Genomic DNA, 23239 nt, shown 5'->3' with positions numbered 1-23239 from the left:
ACCTCGTCCACTGAATCTTTCCATTTTACAAAAGGTTCCTTGTTAAAAGGTTATTTATGTTTTAGAATGTTCTTCATACAGAGTTTACCCTACACTACAAACGTACAGAATTTATATATTTTAATGCAATGGTTAAGATATAATTTATTGAAATTGTTCTAATATGTAAAAATAAATTGCATGGCAGAAAAATAATCTCAGACCTATACAATATCCTCAAGTTATTTACATTTTATAATTAATAATATGAATTTCAGTGTTATTTATTTAAATGTCAGTGTTTACTGTGTTCAAACGTAAATGCATGCAGTGCAAAAAAAGTTCAAACAAACATATGACATCTTAACACCCTATAAAAAGAAGGTAGGCTATTTTAACCCCTAAAGGGTTTATTTTGACCCAAAATTTGGTACAATTCTCTGGATAAACGCAACTGCTAACGTAATAAATCAAGTCTTATTTTGACCCAAACGTTGGGTTTGTACATACCTAAGTTTTGGTGAAATGACCAAGCAACTGACAACCTAAATTTGACTTAACTCTGAGTTGATTTAACCCACATTTGGGTAAAAGCTGGACCAACCCAATTAAAATGAAAGTTACAAAGTAGGCTAACTAAAAAGCTGGGTTGTCAATAGCCTATATAATGACCAAATATAAAAAATAACCAAGCATTTTGAGAGTAGTGGTAGGCTGTGTTTTATTTTCTATACAGTGAATTTTTACTTTAATAAGCTATGTTGTTTAATGGTAAAAATCACATTAATGTAAAATTATTGAAGGTAGCCTAACTAAACAAGCCAAATAATCTCGTTTCAACTTTTTCAGCATTTTCTCACTGCACCTCATCCCATCATTCAGGATTTTTTGCGCTGCTATGACGCTCGGGTCCAGCACTGGTGTGATGATGTCATCGGCGCTGTGCCAGAGACGTCATGAGCGTCCTACTCCCCAACATGGCGGACTTTGATACCATTTATGAGTTAGAAGAAGAAGATGTGAGGATTGTGAGTGAGGAACATCTCGTCAGATACTGTCCCGAGCCCGTGGTCATGCGAGGGGCTGGTCACATCACCGTGTAAGCGTAATAATGCGTCTGTAGTGCACTGTTAGCTCTAGTCTGTGTTTGTAGCCTTCATGCTAAGCTCACTGCATGTTTTTGTCGCTAAGTTGTGGTATCAAAATACACGTAGGCCGAGTTATTCCAGCTGTATCCTGACAGTGATTTTAAGCGGAAGAATCAGCCCTCCATACCCGAAGCCGTGTTGTTAGCCCAGAGATTTATGGTTTTATTGCTGTCCGTGGATAAAGACTGCCCCGTAACCACACTCAAACTCATTAGGAGCTTCGCTTTAATGTTAACTTGAGGGGTACTGTACATATGCCGAGGTTAACATGACAGATAAAAGTTTAAATGCAGTAGCTTTACTGAACAGCCCTTGCACCTGTCAGTAATGAAAGTATTTTAGGAGTTGGTGCATCAAAATCAGTTTTTGTTATTTTACTTAATAAGGTAATCAGCATGATGTTTGTAGGTTAAACACTACTCCATAGAATTATATATATATATATATATATATCAGTCATCACAGTTATGTGTATTTTATGTTAACTGACAGTTCAATATTTGGAAATGTAACTTTTTCACTCTGTGTTACTTTCCAGCTTGTTGTCTTTTATGACATTACACATCTAAATAAAATTAACTTATTATTTCTGGTATTGCTTTGTTTGTATAACCATTACTCATAAGTACAAATCATGCTTTTGACATCTCTAAATATTGTGATCTTAGATTTGACAAAAATCTAAGAAGGTTAAATGGATAAAAGGTTAACATTTACTCATTTTTACTTTTTAAATCAGTTTTAATGTTTATCCATTGTGCTTTTGAAATGTTTTACATTCCCCACTGACAACATTGTCAAAATAATTTAATTCCGGATTATACACAAAAAAATAATAATGCTAAATTATTCATGCCAGGCAAACAAACGTTATTTCACATTGTAATGAAACACCTGCATTTTGTATATATTTTTTGCAAATTTGCTTATTTTTATTTAATTTTACGAAGATAATGAGGTATCGGTTGTCAAAACTCACACTTTAAATCACATTTTTTAAAGTTTGCTTTTTTAGGCCCCTAAAGCAACATTATCAAGAAAATGAGCTTGCAAATTACATGATTTTTCTTAGTTTTCATTGAAGTAATTGTAAACATTCTTAGTATTTAATTATAATTATTAGTTAATATATTATTATTAGTAATTATGAATATATGCTTTATAAATCACAAAATTAAAGTATGAAATGAAAAGTCAGAATTTTGACATACTGTGTTAGAATTATAGATAAATTAGGATTATAATTAAAAATGCTCAACATAATTTGCTTTAAAATGAATTATTTTTAAGAATATTTACATTTATATTTATGTGTTATAGAAAAATGTTAAATACAAATGAAAAAAAGTATTGTTGAAATTGTGTAGGTTGTAATTTTTTTAGCAATATTTAGCTTGAATTTAATTGTATTTTTCTATTTATAAATATGTTTGGTTACTACTATATAATTTTTAATAAATATACCTGTTTAATAAAGCTGTTAAAAAAAATTTAATGCACCAAAATAAATTGCCTATCTTTACTGAGAAATTTTCAAAATGGGGTGTTTTCAGTTATGCTGAGCAGTGAGCACTGTATGCATGCATGTATGTGTGTGTGTATATATATATCATATGTGCCAGAAATGCACTATACCTGTGCACCAAAATCGTAACCTTTTTTCAAAAATCTGTTTGCAGGTTTGGACTAAGCAACAAATTCGACACAGAGTTTCCTTCGGTTCTGACAGGAAAGGTAATGATCTCTAACTCACAACTATGAAATAAATCATACTGACTGGTGTGAATAAAATATCTGTCCCCATTGACCTTTACCCTCACACCATAATTCACCACAGTATGTGCTTGTGATGAATGCGGAATCCCCCGATGAGCTCTCTTAAATATTTTTAATCCAGCCATACCACAGAATCTGTCAATAAGTAAACCGTTCAGAGCTCCGGTAGGCACTGGGAGGACACAGATCTTGGTGACAAAATAATGAAAGAAAGGCTGTGCCGTTCACAAGAATGGGAAGCTTCCTGGGTCGGACGCAGAAATACAAAAAGGCTGCAGGGGGAAGAGCAGGCCGAGGGAAGTGCGGGGCAATAAAGCGGAGCTCCAGTATTGTGACCCAGGGTGACATGTGATGGATGAGGTCAGGATTATGATGACTGAAGGGTGCAGATCAGGCCTGCTGGGCTTTATTCCGAGTTCTTTTGCTGTTTGCAAAGAGACCTTTGCATCCTGTCATAAAAGATTACGACCCTGGTTTTATGGCGTACATACCCAGAGAGGAATGAGCAGCCATTCAGGTTGTTTAGACGCCGCAGCCACAGGCCACGGGCTTATCTCATCTTTTTGTCCTCCCTTTGCCCTGAGAGCTCTGGGTTGACCAGTTGCAAGTGTGCAATCTTCAGAGAGCATCTGCAAATATATAAGTTGATTATTTTAAATAGAGCGTTTAATTCTTCTGTAAAAATGATGCATTATTGTTATTTTTTACAATTATTTACCTTCTTTGTTTAATAAATTCTCAATCCACAAAGAGTTTTTTAATGACTTCCACTTTAGGTTGCTCCAGAAGAGTTCAAGACAAGCATCAATCGAGTAAACGCATGCTTGAAGAAGAACCTGCCGGTCAATGTGAAATGGCTGCTCTGCGGCTGCCTGTGCTGTTGCTGTACGGTGGGCTGCAGTCTGTGGCCGGTCATATGTCTCAACAAAAGAGTGAGTCCTGTTAACACACATCACTTACTGCCCCATTTAAACACTTAGGGATAAACACCAGTAGCAAACTGCATCCGCTTATTAACTGTGTGTAAAATTGATAGTTGTCAGAAGTCATGGCTTGTTGAGTGATATGCTTCAGAGAGGTGCTGATTTTACAGTCATTGGCCATGACGTGCAGCTAACAAGGTGCTTAACTACAAGCTTCGGTCCATAAATGCCTCTGAAGTCTCCATGCCCTGGGAGTTTTATTGGCATTTGTTAAACCTCGTGTTTGACAGGACCGTCAACATAAAATCCTGACTGTGTATGCGACTATATTTGTGTGTAATGTGTTATTTCTTTATATTTCCTTGTCTTTCAGACACGAAGATCCATTCAGAAATTGTTAGAATGGGAAAACAACAGATTATATCACAAGGTAAGATGAACCCGACGTAAAGATAAGGAAAACAGCCCATCTCCAATTTAGCTGCCATGTTAAGAGGTGCTTAAGCCTCGGTGTGTGGTGGATAACAGTCATTAAAATGGCTGCTAACATTTGACCCCGTCAAATGCCTGTTGCCCTCGTGGCTGCTTGGGACTGATGTATTGATATTCTGACCAGACTCTGGAAAGGTCAGCAGTTAAAAAAGCCACGTTGGTTTTGTTGTGTCTCGAAGCTTTGATTGACAACCAGTAGCGGCGCAGGCATGTAAAGGAAAGTCCTCGAAGCACTGGCCACCGCTTGACCTCCACTAACCCTTGTGTGTAATGTGTGTCTGAGCATCTGAAGTGATCTTTGTCTAACCCGTGTGTCTCGCCATCAGCTGGGCCTGCACTGGAAACTCAGCAAGAGAAAATGTGAGAGCAACAACATGATGGAATATGTAAGTAATGGCCATTATATTTCAAAGCCATTTCTCAGATCTAAAATGTTTTATTGCAAATAAAACATTTAAAAGAAAATCACGCAACAATCATTTGAAATCTTTTGAGACAATCTCATTAGCATGTTGGTGCATTAACATGGTGTGCAGTGGGTAGCGCGATCGCCTCACATCAAGAAGGTTGCTGGTTCAAGCCCCGGCTGGGTCATCTGGCATTTCTAAATGGAGTTTGCATGTTCTCCCCGTGTTCACATGGGTTTCCTCCAGGTGTTCCGGTTTCCCCCACAGTCCAAAGAAATGTGCTATAGGTGAACTGAATAAACTAAACTGGCCATAGTGTATGTGTGTAAATTCTGCTGCGTAAAACATGCTGGATAAGTTGGTGGTTCATTCCACTGTGGTGACCCTTGATTAAGGGCTAAGCCAAAAAAAACTAATGAATGAATACATTTAATTGACCACAGACTGGAGCATGAGCTTCCTGTCAAACAATGGCATCTGCTATTTACAATAGGGAGGAAGAATGTCTGTTTTGTTTGTGAAAATGGAACTAATATAAATAGCTGTGCTTATCTTGGATGCTGCAAAGTGTGTGTGTATGTGTGTGCGTGTGTGTATGGTGTATATATAAAGTTGTAAAGATAAATGTTCAGCTCATGCTTGAGTTTGTGAAACAGCAGGAAGCTGATGCTCCAGACTGTCATTGACACACTCAGGCCCGAGGTAGAACACATTTCTCCACAGACTTCCCATTTTTGGGTAAACTCTTTTTAAAGATTCCACTTCGGACTCTTCCAGGCTTTTTGTTGTGTGCTATGGATCAGTGGTGGGTAGCTTACTTAGAAATTGCTTTGAAAACCCTAACCTTTAAAAATGAATGTGGTATCACCGTTACTTTATCTTTTCTAATCTTTGCATGAAAGTACCACAAAAATAATTTCATGAATGGGACAGGGTGCTTTCAGGGTTCATCTGAAGTAGTAGAAGACCTACCTGTAGGATAAAGGTCAAGACACTGCAGTTGAGGAAAGAAAATGGTGGGAAAGCTCTCCCATGTCTTCAGGATTATTTTTTTTGTTGCACAACTAAAACCTTTACTACGTTGTTGTATACAAAGTTATGAGTCTAAATGAAAAACACTAGAAACTACACAGATAGATACACCTATACAATCATTACTTTGTAATAAAAATCAAGCAGAAAGGTATTAAAGTAGATTGAAAACTTGGACAGTGTTTCACTGAAGTTATGGTTTAGTACATTAAATAAATTACAATTAGAGAAACATCGGGATATTAAGCTGGATAGCATTTTATCTAGATTTTCAACCTTGTACACTGAATAAGAGATTTCAGCAGTAGGTTTAGAGAGGAATCACATCATTCAGTTCAGTAACCTCTAAAGGTTATCAGACCCTATCAGATACATTTGGCCTGGACAAGCAGGATATTTCCAAGTTAGAGATTTTTTAAATAAAAAATGTACAAATAAATTTAAGGATGATTATAATTTGATCACAGTATTTTCAGATTAGTTTACATAAAAGATGAAAACAAAAATAACTTGTCTCTAAATGATATTAATGCATAGCTAAATGTATTCATCAAATTACATTAAACAAAAATCAGAGTCAGACCAGAAAATAACTAGGAGACTGGACAGTTATGTGTGTCACATGCAAAAACCACAAACTCAAGAGCTCGGAGAAAGTTTGGATGGAAAAATCTGATGAGGTTCTTTATAACTCCTCAACTGTCTGCATGACGTACAGGTATTGAAAGTTTGGACTCTTGTTGGAGACATTGTGAAACCTCAACGGCTAATCATTTGTACATTTTTTTAAAGAATAGAACTACATTTATTACATGATACCATGGGAAAATACCAGAAACTGTCCCAACTATTGACTAATACTTAATTTAAATACATTTGGTAAGTAGCAGAAAGTAGCAAAACTCGAAATGGTTTTAGGTTGATCCTCCAACAAGGGCTTAATGGATAGAGATTATAAAGGAAATACACTGATGGAGAGACCAACGTTTAACCCAGGGTGTCCGCGGGGTCCTAAAAAGTCTTTATGTATTAAATTTTATTAACAAAATTTTAAGCCTTAAAAAAATCTTAAATTCACTGAAATGTTGACTTGTAGATCTTAAATCATTTTAAGCCAGTCTTAATTTTATTGTGTCTATGTATACTCAATGAGGTAAAAGTTCATTGAATCACAAATAATCCACCAAATTTTCTATTAGAAAAAAACAGCATGTCGACATGTACAAGTCTACAATAACATTCATAATGGTCTTAAAAAGTCTTAGAAACCCTGTAACCTAAAACCTGATTCAAAAAAGTACAAGTATTGGCAAAAATGGACTGTCAATGTGATTGTGCTTCAAGTTGTGACTTGATTTTGTAACGCATATGGCAACTGCTTTGTTCTTTATTATTAACTTTTCCTCTGCTTGTTTTATTCCTAAATACAATTTTAAAAAGAGAGATCAAAAATATTATTTAAAGGAAGATTGTGTATATAATAAAATTTCCTCAATTTTCTCTTACTCGACTCAATAAAGAGATTAATAAAGAGATTCTGAAGAATGCTGGAAAGTCATTGGCTTTTTTTCCCCAACATTCTTCAGTAGATCTCCCTTTGTGTACAACAGAATAAAAAAGCTAAAGCAGATTTAGATCAAGTGATTTGAGTATTGATCCCTTTAAAAGCTAAAGTAGCAAGCTAAGCTTCTGAATAAACATCAACATACTTTTCCTTTTCTTTTACATTTTCAATAACTCTGCTGGTGTGTTTTTAAACATTGTTTACAGTGATTTGTTTCCCTCTATGTCTGCAGGTTATTCTTATAGAGTTCCTACCAAAATATCCTATATTCAGACCTGACTAAGGGACTGCAGGATCCTTGTGGATGACCCTTCATTCCTCTCCTCTCCTTAGTGCCTTGTATATATATAAATGTCGGATTGAGGGTCTTGGTTGGGTTTCTACAAGACCCCTTTTCTCCCAGTACCTTGTACAGTAGAATTCGCAACACTGTCACTTTGCTTTAGAGCAGATTTTGCACATTTCCAGATGTAGTAGAAAAGTTCCTGTGTTGCACTCGAGATGTTTTATTACATGTTAAAAGGTTGATGGACAGAAAGTGAACTTTGACACTGTTTAAAAGTGCATTTACCCCAAAGAGCCATCAAGTCCTCCCCATATACTATATTATGGTATTGTTGTTACGATCAAGGCACCATACGGTGTGAATTTGCCTTACGCTAAAGGACAACCTTTTTTTTTTTTAATAATCAGACGTGTGTAAAGTCAGAAGCGTGTCGTGTTTTACTGTTCGGAGAGCTTTGTGGCGGACATAAAGAAAAGTACGATCTTCGGGCACTTTTGCGATTGTCTGCTACACGGGGAAGTCAACAAACAGACTTGTAAATATTGTGGACAGGATGTACAGTGCGGTATGCCATGTTTACATTATGTAATTTAGCTGATTATTAGTTTGTTTGTTCTTTTCGCCAAGATGTTACTGTAGCATAGTTTGTTTCTGTAACTTTACAGTTTCTATGGACCTGTTTACCCAGTAAGCCATAAAATGTATGTACAAGATGCCACTGGAGTTAGGGCTGAAAATTGCACTTGAGCACACGAGGATGAGCAAACTGTCCTTGGGGGTTTTGGATATTGCTTGACAATGTCATAAGCGGTGTGTTTAAACATTTGCCAATCAAGCTAAATTTGTTACCACGAGTAATGTGTCATTCATTTCACAACAGGTAAACATAAGTTGTACCCTGTATTTTGTTTTTATCATGTTTTGTTTGTTCTCTCAGTACAGCTTCATTGTTTTTTGGGCGCTGTGGACCTGCAGGCACAGCGGTGTGACTGTAAAGGTTTAAATGTGTTTTCTGTACCTGTTTTCTCCATATATGCTGTAGTGAAGACTGCATTAGTCCAGTGCCTCTGTAGATGGTTTCTGCAATCTAACGGAGAGAAAGGAATCTGCTCTCAGTGCTGGTTCTAGTAAAGTATCTGTAAATGTTTGTCCCTACCTAATCCTATGGAAAGCTTCAATAAATTCCTGATTTTGATGTTTTTGAACAGCTGTCTTTTTATACAGATCTGTATATATACACATGCCCATATTTTTAAATGACCACACAGTATATATTGGTCTGATATGAATGGTGGTTTAAGTATTACAATGAAGTTTTTAAAACATGATTTACAGAAGATATTTACAAAAATGTGTCTTTAAAAACTCATCACAGGCCTGTAGCCGGCCTGGTGTAAGGGGTGGTTCTTTTTTCTCAAAATGCGGACCTTTTTTGCAGTTGTATGCCTCATTTTCTTTTTAATTAAGAAATTTAAATGTTGCATTTTCATGACATTTTAAGCACTATTTTTAGCTGGATTAGCTTGTCGGATGGTCATCATAACCACACTTTTCGATGTGCCAAAACATTTTCTCTAGATTTAGAATAAAGAAATATGAATAAATACTTATTTTTAATATATCAATTTAGTACATCTTACATCAGTAGAATCTGTTGAAAAACAACATTAAAAGAGTTTCAGGATTTTAAAGCTTCTCTTGAAAATACATAGAAAACAGTTAGTTTTTCTCAGTCGCTTTGGTCCATTCATCAGATCAGAGCTGTAATTCTCAAAAGTCCCTGTTCAATCTTCACATGATGGTGTCATTTGTGCACATCAGAAAAGCAGTTTCTCATTTCTCTGTTGCAAATACTTTTGTATATTCATGCAAATGATTTGGAATTCTCTGATGTTTTCTACATTATCAGTTGCTTATGTCATGTTGGTCAAAATGTATTGTTTTGGTCTCTGTTATATAGTCTTAAACAGCAAAAAACCCAAAACAAATTTTATAGTTTACACCCAAACAGAGTACACATATTGACAACACGACTAAGTAATTTGACTGTCTTATCCACACACAAGAACTTATTCCGATGGCACTGACTTGTTCATTGAAACAGAAAGGTAGTTTTGAGAGATGAACTAATGATTTTAAAACTGGCTTTTGCTAGTAATCCATGGGGGATTGCTATTTGAATGCATTGATTTGAGAAATGCACTTACTGTTTTGCAAATTTGAATTGTGATCTGAAAATGTACCAAAGCTACTGTAAAAACAATACTTTAGCAAAACATGACCACTTAGGCTACATCTGATTTATGTTTTCTTGTGCAGCTGGATGTCGGACTGATGAAAAACAATAGTTTGCATTGAACAAAGCCGATTAGCTGAAGTCACACTGGTGTGACGGTCAACAGAGGATTCCACTTAGAGTATTTTCCAATGGTTTATTTTTAGAATTTATGAAGGTGTAGCAGACAAAATAGAACAAATGAGTTCATGTATGGTACAAATTCTGGCCCTTTGTCATTGAGGAGTGGGGTTTTGAATCACCAGAACCCCCCCCCTGGCTACAGACCTGATAAAAATCACTTGAATCACTTTTTTGAAGTCAATTCACAATTTTAAATAGTATTTTGCATGTAATTTAAACCTATAAGTTTTAATTAAAATGTGATTGTTTTTTTTCACAAAAATTTTAGCTCAAGCTTTTCATTTTTGTGTACCCAAATGTTTTGGTAAATTGATGAACACCAAATTAAGACATGTTATATCTAGTGTTATAAGTGTATAAACACCTAAAAAATAGAGCTAGACATAATTTGTAAAAAAAAACAAAAAAAAAAAATTTTTTGTTTATTTGTAAGAACGATTTACTAATAATGCTTCATTTTAAACTGTATATTAAAACAAAACAAATAAAATGCTATTAAGACTTATAAAGAAGATTACATTAAAAGTTGTTAAAAGCAGCACTTTAGATCTTTGTAATAATAAATTAGAGATGGAAAGATCAGTTTAATTTACTGGGGATTCATCAGTTACATTCGGATTCTGGGCTGAAAGAAACGAGCCACTTGTTTACATACAGTGGGGGTGTGAAGAAACCTATCTCAGCATGAGCCATTCAGATACAAACAACTGCATATGAGGAAAGAAACATGTTCATGTACACTTGTGCTCGGGGTATTTGAAGGTTTTGACTTCTAATTTAACAAGGGGAAAATAATTTTACAACGTTGATCTTCCTACATCCTGTAGAGGGCAGGCTAGGACACAATGAAGAAAGTGGCCAATGAAAGAATATGAAATTTCATAATAATCTCCAATAATGAGAGGGTTCAAATGCATTTGAAATATATGTAGTAATACAGAATAGATCACCTAAAAACAGGAATTCTGTGACTATTCACTCACTGTTTCTTCTTTTGTTGAACACTGTTTTAAAGCAAGTATCAAATTTGTAGCCTATAACCTCTAAGTATTTTTTCTACTATGAAAGTCTGTCCAGTTTCCAACATTCTTCTAAATAACTTCTATCCAGTTTGAAAAAAAAAGAAAAGTAACTCAAAGCCACGTTAAGGACGAGTGAATTTCCATTACTATATTATTTTTTACATCTATGAAAAATGTCATTCTGACACCCAAGCACGTTTCTTTCTACAATTTCAACAGGGGCTGGCTTTAGCACATTTCCAGATTCAAGTTAATCAACATAATGCCACAATAAATGACATCTCACTTCAAACTGAACAATGAACACTAACACACACATCATTAATGCTAATGTTTTTTTCACAGCTGGCAAACCATTGCATTCCTTCACCCTGTCAGCAGGATTTAAAACCATTTAATCCTTGGTTCATAGTTCAAGGCTTAAATTCAAACTGCGCAGGGCTGATTTACATCCTCCACGGGTCCCCTGTGTGACAGCACGTGTCCCGCTCGCCCTTCAAACTGCTCACATGCTGTGGCAAAGCCGCTCTTATTGCCTGGGAATCCCACTGGGACTGTACTCCATGATTTGGAAGTGGAGTGAAATATGGGCCTTTAGTATTAGCTCTTGACAATACAAACAGGGTTAAAATGTTGATGCCACATACTGAGGTCCTGGCAGAAGAGATTTTGATCTCATGCACTGTACAATAAAACAGAATGGAATATAAAGATTTTGGAAATCATAAAACAGAGCTGTACCCATATTTTTAGCCAATAATCAGTACTGGCTGACTTAAAAACAGCTGATAGTAAACTGCAAAGCAAAAGAGTGCTGGAAATGCTTTAAAGTCATATTGCATGTGAAGAAAATGTCTCTTGTGTGGATTAACCTTGAACTGGGTGACAATGATGACAAAAGTTTGGGATGTTGGCGATGGTTAACCCTTTATAGGGCGCTCATGGTTACTGGGATTATTGCAAGACCTTTGATTATAAAATGCATTGTTATAAATATGTTCAGTGTCATTGAAGTTAGCAAATTTGAATCCTAGCACAATTAAGGGTTACATTTTGAGAGGTGGAAGTTAAAATTGTGACACCAATAATCTTATTACACAATACTGTATGTTTGGTTTGGTTTTGTTTACATTAAAGGGATAGTTCACCTAGGGCTGGGTGATTCATTGAAAAGTAATCGAAACTGACATTCAGAACCTACAATCAGTCTAAATTTTCCGATTAGTTTCCCTACCACATGTGGTCACGCGACCCTGTTATGTTAAGCCTTTAACCTCAAGAATGACCCATTCACGAACCCTTCTGTTGGTTTTAGGCAATGTGTTTTAATTTCAGTTGTTCAGCGCTGATGCTCAATAAATAATCATAGATAGTAGAGTGTGTGTTTCCTTTAATTACTTCAAAATCCAGTAATGCACCATTCAAAAATCTCTCACATGCAATGTGAGCATATTTACTGTACAAAACCTGTAAGTGAACTACACCGTAATAAGTGAAAACTTAAACAAGTTACTTTGATTGTTACAATTAAACAAATTAAGTTATAAAAACCTAATTAATGATAGTTTTCAGTAATAAATTGTTCTTTTAGTGTGACAAGTCATTTATCATAGCGAACAATACTTGTACTTACAACAAAATATTAAAGTATTATTGTTATTATTATATTAACATAAGGAAATTATTTGTACTGTAATAAAAGCACTATTAGTATTATATTATCATGGGAAGGAAATGATTTGTACTGTACTGCGTGTTCTCTTCCATTCTTGTTCTCTTAAATAATTTACAAAAATTTGTTACACCTAAAAGAACATACTTGGTTTATTAGTGAAAACTGTCATGAATTAAGAAGGACAAACTTAATTTAATTGTAACAAGTTGAAGTAATTTGTTTAAGTTTTCATTTTTTACAGTGTATGAGGCCAAAACAATAAAAAAATAAATAAAATAATCCTTCATTAATCATAATCCAGTTCAAGATGTTCAATTAATCGAGATTTTGATTTTAGGCCAGATCACCCAGCCCTAAGTTCTCCCATCACATTTTCCAAACGTATTCGAGTTTCTTTCCTCTGCTGAACAAAAAAAAGAACATATGATGAATGTTTGAAATGGGGAGTCATTGACTTCTATTGTATTTGTTTTTCCACCTATGGAGGTCAATGGTTACCTATTTCAGCATTCTTTAAATATCTGCTTTTTGTGTTTATCAGAAAAACGAAACACTTAAAGGTTCATAATCATATTTGAGAATAAGTAAATGCTGAGCAAATTAAAATTTTTGGTTAAACTTTCCCTCAAGTCTTATTGCTAGGGTGCTTTCACAATTGTTTTTCATCAATTGTTTTGTTCTGAAACATGGATCAAAATTAATACAGTGTTTATTTTTGTTCTTGGTGTGGTTTGTTTTCACACGGCACAGTTTCTAAACAGACCAAAATAGTTAAAACAAGTCATGTGCGAGTAAACTCTCCTCACATTGTTCAGAGTTTTGGGGTTTATTTCAGAGTCCCACAGATTCCACTCAGCTGTCAAGTTGGTATTTTAATTTATGATGATAAGCAATAAGACATTATAAGTGAAAGGGTGCACTTTAATTTTGACACCCATAGACATCATCTTTCAGTTGTCAAGTTTTGTAAAAATCTATCTATTGAATTAATCAATCTATATAAAAAAACACTAGCGAGAATTATGCATTATTGGCTTAAATTATAGAGAGAAAACAGATGAACCGAGACTCCAGTCAGATTCTGAAGCTGTTGGTCTTTCTTTCGAGGTGTCAGTGCAGAAATGAACAAAACAATAGGTCTAATACAAAATATTATAAGATTAAATATGGAAATGTTATGAGATAGTAATAACTGTCAATTTTACTAACAGGTAAATAGCACTCTGTAAAGTTTCAGCTTGCTTTTACTTTCGTATTCGACATGAAACACAATTACCGGTAGGAGTAATGGCATCCCGAAATTCTCTCCTCATTTAGCTGTATATACGGCAATTACAAATACATGATGCACTGTGATATAGCCTGGTTCATTAGTTCGTTGGAGTGTTTTGCTTTCTCACTACAATTGATCTGCTTCAGAGTTTGTTTCAATCGAGCCGAGACCACCTCATCGAGACCACCTCATTCCGGCGATCACGGACCGATTGATTTGGCGTGGATCCGAGCTGGATTGCTGGATTCACATATGCCAAATGAACCACGCTAAGAAGGCAAACGAGAAAGGTTCCGAATACTAGTAACTGCTTTCAGACACAAAATGAAAATGCCTTAACTCTGAATCAGCCTCTTGAAATAGAGATTGGAATTTCTTCCAGAATTGCGTGTTTTTATCATTTTAAAAGAAGATGTAAACAAAAGCACTGAATTATCGATTGTGGCAGATATCACTCAGCTACTAGAATAATCAGCTACTGGCATTCGCTGTGCATACTTTAAAAGTTCAACAACAAATCTAATGAAATGAAGCACAAAAAAATCACTGCTTACAACAAAGACATAATAAAATAAAACTAAATCTTTAATTCTGTCATCATAGTAACCCTTTCGAGACTTGACATCTGACTAAAAGTGAAAGGGTCAAACATACATATATACGAAAGAAAAAAAAAACTAAAAGCATTCAAACAACCGCTCTACAGATGATAAAAGGCCAAAGAGAATGAATGGCATTTTTGGTGTACAGGCAATTAAGGCAGGTGTGGATCACCGCGTTTGTACATATTTATATCCAAGGCACCCAAGAGATACATTCTTAAAAATGTGTCGAACAAGCAAAGCTGTGGATTTAGAAAACGTCCAACAATATCACCCCAACAGCAACTACTGAGCTTCACGCTAGCGTAACTATTCTCAGAACATATTGCAGAGTAAAAATGCTCACCAACATGAGAACGTGTGCAACTCTAGGTAGTGTCAAAATAATGATGACCTCACTACTGACCTATTCATGTCGATCACAAACCTTCTAAAAGATCATCAATGAAAACGAGACGTTCTGTACTAAAATATGCCACTTGCATGGTAAATATCTAGTTTAAAATGTCTTTTGAAAGCTTGTTCAGTGTCCTTATATGCACTTCTTACACTATCGGTGCCTAGCAAAGAGCATTACACACTTGTGAAGAACTGTGAACTACAGTGGATTAAATAATATAAAATCAGTGTCAATGTGCCACCTTTTTCCACAAGAGCACTCAATGCTCCAGTATTAGACTTGTGCTGCAGCTTTAAATGCTTGTTATGGTTGAGTTTTAAACCAGACTGCCAGGCCAGGAGACCACGGTCAGAGTGACTTTGTTCTTCTGCAGTTTCAGCATGGGTATCAAGGAGGAGTTATTCATGCCCACTGTAGTGACTCCATTCACTGCCACAATCTCATCACCACACCTGTAGGAGAGACCCAATAAAGCCATTCATTTTACAGACTCACTCTATAAAAACAAAACCAGACTTAATATTCAGTTTTAACATTGATTTGATGCCACTGAACTAGTCAAACTTGTGCTACAAAAAATTACCTTATGAACGAGCTACAGAAGTCTCTTCTGCATTAATTTTTCCCATGGGGACTTTTATACAAGCTACAAGTAGGATCAAACTATTATAAACCTTGATTTGAAGCAAAGAATCACATTAAAATCACACATTAATACAAAAGTAAATTTTTTTTTAATAATTAATGGGGGGGGTGTCAAATTAATGATAGAGAAATATTAAAATGCTTGTATTATGCGATTCTTTGAAAATATGTCAAATTAATGAAAAAAGTCAATAGTATATATAAATTGATTAACTTATAGCAGATCAGCCTAAAGGTTAATACGTTATTGTTAAATATCAACTTCAAATGGAGAAATTGAATGGATTTTTGTACTTCCACATGTAGACTCTTGAGCGCTCTTATCTTGCTATAGCTGCTTTATAGCATTTGAATTACTTTTCAGTTTATTACCAAGAATCTGTTTTGAAACAATCTCTAGAATACAAATAGCACATTAGTTTACATTTCTAAATGAATCTTTTGTGCTCATCCAGACTGCATTTATTTGATCAAAGGAGTATTGTTACAACTTAAAAGAATTGTTTTGAAAAGCCCAAACTTTTTTGATTGCTTATTTATTTTCATTGCTTATTTATTTTGATTGCTTCAAAATAAATGACTGAGTAGACAGCATATAATTCCAGCTTAGTTGCATCATTTTAACCCAAATATCCCTGATACATGCTATAAAATGTAAACAAGACAAGGGAACTTTATTTAACTGCATGTGGGAGTGTACTAAACTCAGTTGTTTGTGGTTCATATTTTAAGTCAAATCCTTAGTTAAGGTAATTTCTCCTGATCCCGGCTTGTGTATATTGTATATTTGTCAAATTGAACTTTAATGTGACCAAACATGAAAGATTGCTGTTGAATTTATGTTTGCTGGAAGCTAAACATGTAACTGCTTGTTCTTGGAAATAGGAAGACAGTCCAGCTGTATTACAGTTTATAAAATGAATGACCTCTTGCCTGGCCTTAGATAGAATAACCTATTTTTTGAAAAATAAAAATTCATATATTTTGATCTTTTTAGAAAATATTGTATGACTTTTTGGAGAATCTAGATGGTGACTCTTTACTTGAACTGATGAACATGAAAGTGTAAAGTATAATATGTATGTTATTGCTGTATTATTTAATATTAGCATTGCTTTTTATTTTTATTTTTTCTAATCAAAGTATATTACATTATTCTAAGTTGGTTTTATTCTTGTTGGATTTTTTGGGATTTTGCTAAACTGAAAAATTAAAAAAAAAAAATTTACAATTTGTATGACAATGTTTTAAATACAAATTGTTGTTAAAAAAATTTGTTTTGATAAGGACAATTTAACCCTTTAACTAACCCAGCATCAATAATGTCAAATAATCCTCCAGAATCACTAATACATTGCCTTGGTGGTCAAAGGCATATTTTTAGACATATCAGTGTTGAAACTGTTGTGCTTTAATAGTTTTCAATGGCTCTTCAATATATTTACTCACTTGAGGCGTCCGTCAAAGTAAGCTGGTGTTCCAGGCACAATGGTCTTGATGAAGAAGGGCTGTTGGCCACGACTCTCCTCATATCCTCCCACAATACTGAAGCCCCAGCTCTCACTGTTGGTCTTCATCAGCATTATATCTCGACACCAGTGGATGCAACTTCAGATTTAAAAGTTGAGATGGTAAAATTATGAACTTTGCCAATGTTTATGCCCTGCTGCCAAATAATTTGCAATGTATAGCAGTTTAAAGATATGTTAGATTCACATATAGCAATATCAGATATTAATAAATATTGAGGCGAGGCAGTGGCGCAGTAGGTAGTGCTGGCATTTCTATGTTGAGTTTGCATGTACTCCCTGCCTTCACGTGGGTTTCCTCCGGGTGCTCCGGTTTCCCCCACAGTCCAAAGACATACGGTACCGGTGAATTGGGTAGGCTAAATTGTCCTTAGTGTATGTATGTGTGTATGGGTTTCCCAGGTAAGGGTTGCGGCTGGAAGGGCATCCGCTGCGTAAAAACTTGCTGGATAGGTTGGCGGTTCAATCCGCTGTGGCGACCCCGTATTAATAAAGGGACTAAGCCGACAAGAAAATGAAAAATAATAAATATTGAGAGCCTATGATCGAAGAAAAAAATAATGTGGTGAATCCATTAACATCATCAACCATAAGGCATTAGGGTGTGTGGATATAATATGGGGAACGATTACATATGGTTAATTTACATATAATACTGATATTGCAAATGCCAGTTCACAAAAGGCAATAACTGTAATACTATAAATATAGTTATACAATTTTCTAAATAAAAAACTGAGATCCAGACCTATAACAAAATTGATACAGAGAAACTGTATTGGTGGAAGCATTTGAGTTTAACAAAAAAGTATTTTAGGAACCCTTAAATAACTGACTTTCTTCACAAATTATTTACATGGAAGAAAAAACTTCCAAAACTTTATATTAACTTAATTTTGATGGGTCAGTGTGAAATGCATACGTTTGTGTGCATGTGTGCATATTTTATTATCACATAAAACAATAACATGCCAGTGAAGTGAACATGCAGCATAATCTGGCAGCCAATCAGACCGTCTTTAATGTTGCATTTAATAATAAACAACACAACAGAACTAGTGATAAAACAGTTAGGTCCCACCAACCTGGGCAGCCCGAGCCAGCGGGTCCAGAGAGGAACCCAGTTGATGTCATCATCTTTGGAGCCCTCCATTGTGTCCATGTCTTCTCTACTGCCAGATTCTCCATCCTGTTCTTCATCATCAGCAAACGTCTGGATGACTCGCAGCGTTACTGTGCTTTGAGCAGTCTGGGTCTTCAGGACAGTCACTGCCTCGTTGTAGGTCAGATGGGTCAGGTCAATACCATTTATACTCAAAAGAACATCACCTGTACACCAACAGCCAAAACAGCACTTTCAACAAATGGTTTTGTGCAGTGAGAGAGAGAGAGAGAGAAACAGAGAGAGAAACAGAGAGAGAGAGATAGAGAGAAAGAAAGAGTGAGAAAGAGAGAGAGAGAGAGGCATTTTTCATGAAGAGACATGAGAAAGACAAACTTCAGACCTGTTTTGACGGTGCCGTCTCTGTGCAGGCAGCCCACAGGCTGAACACTAGTGATGTAGACAGGCAAACGGCTGCGACAGTCTCTGCCACCTGCAATGGTGATGCCTAGAGACTGCCGAGGCTCCTTCTTTAGGGTCACAGTCTTCTCTTGACTGGAGAATCCGCCTGGAGGCTCCTGAAACCAGATAATGACAAATAAGAAATCATTTAGAAAAAAAAAATCATAATAAAAACATTAAGTGAGGCTATTTATAACTTCTATCGGTAGGTGAAGGGATTAATACACGTTTAACATTTAAAAGGTTAAAGGGAAATAAAAACTAAAAGGCTGTTTTCTGGATTGTCAGGTTAATTACTCCACAATTACTCAACGACTACTGTGTCACATGTCACTTCAGAGAGCATGCTTGCATCCAGATTTGGCACTTAAGGAACATTTATTATCATTAATTTTCTAGTTAAATATTTTTGTAGAAACACTGTGCATTACTCTATTACATTATCTAGATTTATTTCACGTTTTTTGGATTCTCTATATGAGAACACACACACACAATAAGCCCTTCTTTTTCAATATTTGTAAGTATTGAGCAATATATATTTTTTAAGACTTCATCAGCTACAGAAAAACACGCTACTGTATGATCATATCCACACATTCAAGCATGACTAATTATTAGTTAGTTCTGTAATTAGGGGAAGGGTGTAAAGTGAAAGTTTAAGACATGTGCCTGCTCCCTGCTGTGAAAACATTTGTAAAAACAAACATCCCAGATCCTGCTGCGAAGTGGAGAGATGTGTTAATGTGAGCGGCTCTGGCGGCGCTGACATCATAACTCATGGATTGTGGCAAAACGCTCTCCTTCATCCTTCAAAACGCTTCTACTCATCCCGCCAGAGTCTCCAGAGCCCCAGAGGGGGAAGGGCGGCCTCTTCCTACCCAGCAGGATGGCCCTTCCTCCCAGCAGGAGCCCAAGCTTCATCTCCACAGGTGAAAGCTAACTGTCACCAGCTTTGATCCCCGGCTACAAACAAACACAGTGGCTGCAGCAGCACAGAGAGCAGCACCCCGGGCCTTTTGATCAGGGACAGATCCCAGAAAGAGAGGGGGTCTCTGCTTTCATCTCCCGCTAGCTAGCCTGTGTTTGCTGCCTCTGCCTTCAGCTGGTGAGGAAGTGTCACAAAAGCAGGGTGCGACTGGTCTCTGGGTGAAAAGTCACCTCGCGCTCACACACACACACAGGCTTTGACAATAGCAGCAGAAGCTACGCAGTTGAGGTCAGAAAAAAAATTTAACCATATCCACAGAACACTTTTTGATACACTTTAAAAGGGTGTAAATTATTAACTACCTAGTAATAAGTAAAAAATGGCTATATGATTTAATACATGGCAATGCAAGACATAACAGTTTATGACTGAAACGGTGAAATGAGAGAAACAGATTCAGCATGCTCAGCATCTCACTTCGGACATTGTTGAGTGATAAAACTGGAGTTGTAAAAAAAGGCTAATGCAATTACTAGAAAAGACAAGAAATAAATGCATTTTTAAAATCAAAAGCATAATTTCATTTGCTATTAAAATACATTTACATTATTTCTATTTTATATGCAGTTATATGTATTGCAGCTCAAAGGTTTGGGGAGGAGTCATTTTTAATACATTTTTAAATCAAGCAGGATGCATTAAATCAGGAGTCTGAAACTGCCAGCCTGTGGGCTATTAACAGCCCTCCCTCCGGTCCGCTGAAACATATTTTTTTAAAATTACTATACTATATACACACACACACACAATAAAGAAAGATATTGGGAAGTACAATTGCTAGTAAAGTTAATAAAGATACCCAACCTGCTTTCTGCTGTTACGCTATCAGTTAAACTTTTGGTTAAGTAACAATTGATTGGAACATCACTATTATTATTATTATTTTTTATATTATTATTTTTATATCTATTATTAAATTGTAGTATTTTCATACCAATTTACACTACACTTTAATACGTACAGCAAAAAAAAAAAAAAAAAAAAGAATGAGCAGACACTCTGGGTAAGAATGTCTTAGTGCATTAATTACATCAGGTTTCCACTTTTTTTGTTGTGCTTAACTGTGAAAGCGCCCACCTTTAAATTGTCAGTCACCGATATGGCCCCCCACCAATTTGAGTTTGAGACTTTGAGGAGGAGTCATCAGTTTTCAACATTAGTAGTACTGCTACTAATTTTTTACTAACATTAAGTATTTTTAAGCACTAAAAGATTAAATCCAATTTATTTCTGAAAAATCTGATTGGAGCAATGAGAAATAAAAAATAAATGAATAAAGCAATTTAACATTTAAACTTCATGTAAATTAACAGTTACCTTCATGTATTCAGAGTGGCGTCTGAAATACTGTGGTTCGGGGACTCTCCGGGCCCCTCTGCTCTGTCCCTCACCACCCTCCTCGGAGACATCTTGAAGCCTCATCACTACAAAGTTCACACGCATTTCACTTGCCTGCAACATGCATAAAACACAAGAAACACATTTAACTATAAAAACAGGAATCATATAAATCAATAAAGTGTTTAATAGCACAAGTCAATGTCTTGTACAATCTGCTTTTTCTCTCTGGAGTGAATCTATAGGTGTACTCACACTAGGCCATCCGAACCGTGCCTGGGAGCAGATTAGTTGGACGGCCCTGGCCCAGTCAGAAGAGGTGTGCCTGAGCACAGTTTGGTTGGGCTTAGGCACGGTATGCTTGTAGTGTGGGTGCAAAGCACACACGAGCATGAAAAGAGCGATGTCACTTTTACGGGACTGTTTCTTATGGATTTGCTAATCATTCTTATTTTTCAGTGAACGCAAACAGTCATAGTTGATTAAATAAGCAACCCTCCTGCTGCACGTCAGCTGCACCTTCGGCAAACCTCCTAACACATGCAGCACGATGAGTTTTTAAACCATTTTGAGCATTAAAAGTTGTGGATCTGTTCAGCAAAAAGTTTGACTGTCTCATGGCATCCCAAACGACTTAAAGTAATACAACACGATATAACTAAAGCAAACTCAATTGTACTGAGCGCGAGTGCTTCTCTTCAAAACTGAACAGTCACATCAATGCGTTTAATGCATCAAAAGCATGCTCAAGCTCGGAAGGCAAAATTGAAATGTGAATGCGGGATAAGGGGAAGAGGGGAGGGGAGACAGTCACGTCCAGGCACAGTTTAAGAGAACCTTGCCTAGCGTGAGTACACCCTAGGAGTCCTTCCTTTCTGTACCTGTATGATCTGAGCTGCACTCTCTGGGGTGCCATGTCGCAGGTCCTGTCCATTAATGCCCAGCACTTTATCGTTGTTCCTCAATTTGCCATCTTTGGCCGCCAGTCCTCCAGGGAGAAGGTCCAGGATGAAAACTCCTGGCTCCTCAGACTTGCGGATGAGTTTGATGCCAAGCGCCTCTGAACGCTCATGCTTCACCAGGGTGACCTGGATGACAGTACCGTGGTTCTGGTTGGTACTGGGTGACTGTGTTGGAGGTGAAGCTGAGGGCTGAGTGTGATGTTCGGGCCGGGGTTTGAAGCCCTTCTCCTGCATGACAGTGAGCCTGAGGCGGGAACACGGCTGCCGAATCACAGCAATGGCACGACTGTGAGAGATAGATGCCAGACTGACATCATTCACCTGAAAAAAAAATAATTAAAAAAATCAGTGTTTTGTTTGAGGTGGAAAATTACTGAAGTAGTGCCAGATCACACTGTACAAATGCTGGATTCCACACAATTCCTATATGTTGTACCAACACAAATCAATTAAGTCTACTTAATTTTTACAAATTTAAATGGATTGAACATAAAACAATGAAGTTTTCCCAAAAACAAACTTAAGAATTATGTTATTTCAACTCATTTGAAATAAGTTGTTTTGAACAAGCAGCAAAAGTCATTTTTTGAGTGTACGGTAGATTAAGTGATACTTGTATCAAGCAAGATCAAATCTTCTGTAAATTTCCATAATAATGAATATACTATAAAAGTTAAACTAAACGGAGCTGCTTGTTTACACCACATATTGTCTATGGCTGTTTATGTGCTAGCAGTAACTGCACTCAGGTTCTTTATGCATGTTTTAACTATTATTGGCATGATTTAAATGTATGATATTTTGGATGACAGTGTTTAAAGTCCCCATTAACCGGAAACTGCGAACTTAAGTTTTTTCCTATTGTGACGCTGTTCGTAGAGAAACAAAATATTAAACGAGACAACAGTGGGCACGGTTTGTTTTTTTCTACTACAAGCTAAATAGATGTTTTAACGTAGGCATTTCATTCAGAAAGATCGGGAAAAGGGTTTGGGGAGATATTTTGTCCATATTGCACTGCCCTTGTGATGTACAACTAAGTAAAACAAATGTACTGTCAAGTGTTTGGAAGACGAATCAGAATCAGCACTTAAGTGGACGAAAATAGAGGACCTTTAGTGGCCAAATGATTGGAGAGGTCTAGCTGACATTAACAGAAAGAAATCCCTCAACTCCCTGGTAGATCAAGCTATGACATTTTCATTAAAGATG

General features: G+C 36.2%; 2 protein-coding genes across 5 annotated transcripts in view; one reads left to right on the top strand and one right to left on the bottom strand.

Annotated features, from left to right (window-relative positions):
* Positions 1-910: 910 nt before the first annotated feature.
* chic1 (cysteine-rich hydrophobic domain 1) lies at positions 911-8812 on the top strand. Its single transcript, NM_001201463.2, is given in 6 exon segments — positions 911-1078; positions 2807-2861; positions 3680-3835; positions 4200-4256; positions 4645-4704; positions 7554-8812. Coding segments are annotated over 6 exon segments (522 nt in total). The 5' UTR covers positions 911-935; the 3' UTR covers positions 7605-8812.
* A 5748-nt stretch (positions 8813-14560) lies between these two features.
* The window catches only part of lnx2b (ligand of numb-protein X 2b), a 29843-nt gene continuing 21164 nt past the window's right edge, over positions 14561-23239 (bottom strand). For all 4 annotated transcript variants that reach the window (XM_087280614.1, XM_087280613.1, NM_212940.2 and 1 more), the window contains 6 exon segments: positions 21947-22348; positions 21045-21179; positions 18678-18852; positions 18258-18501; positions 17093-17251; positions 14561-15450 (listed from right to left, as the gene is read on the bottom strand). In XM_087280614.1, the coding sequence (XP_087136740.1) occupies positions 15315-15450; positions 17093-17251; positions 18258-18501; positions 18678-18852; positions 21045-21179; positions 21947-22348 (1251 nt within the window). In that variant the 3' untranslated portion in view covers positions 14561-15314.

The sequence above is a fragment of the Danio rerio genome, chromosome 14, assembly GCF_052040795.2.
Source record: "Danio rerio strain M-AB ecotype USA chromosome 14, GRCz13ab, whole genome shotgun sequence".
Classification (NCBI taxonomy): domain Eukaryota; kingdom Metazoa; phylum Chordata; class Actinopteri; order Cypriniformes; family Danionidae; genus Danio; species Danio rerio.
Note: the sequence above shows the minus strand (reverse complement) of the source record. Positions and strands in the feature narration are given on the sequence as shown.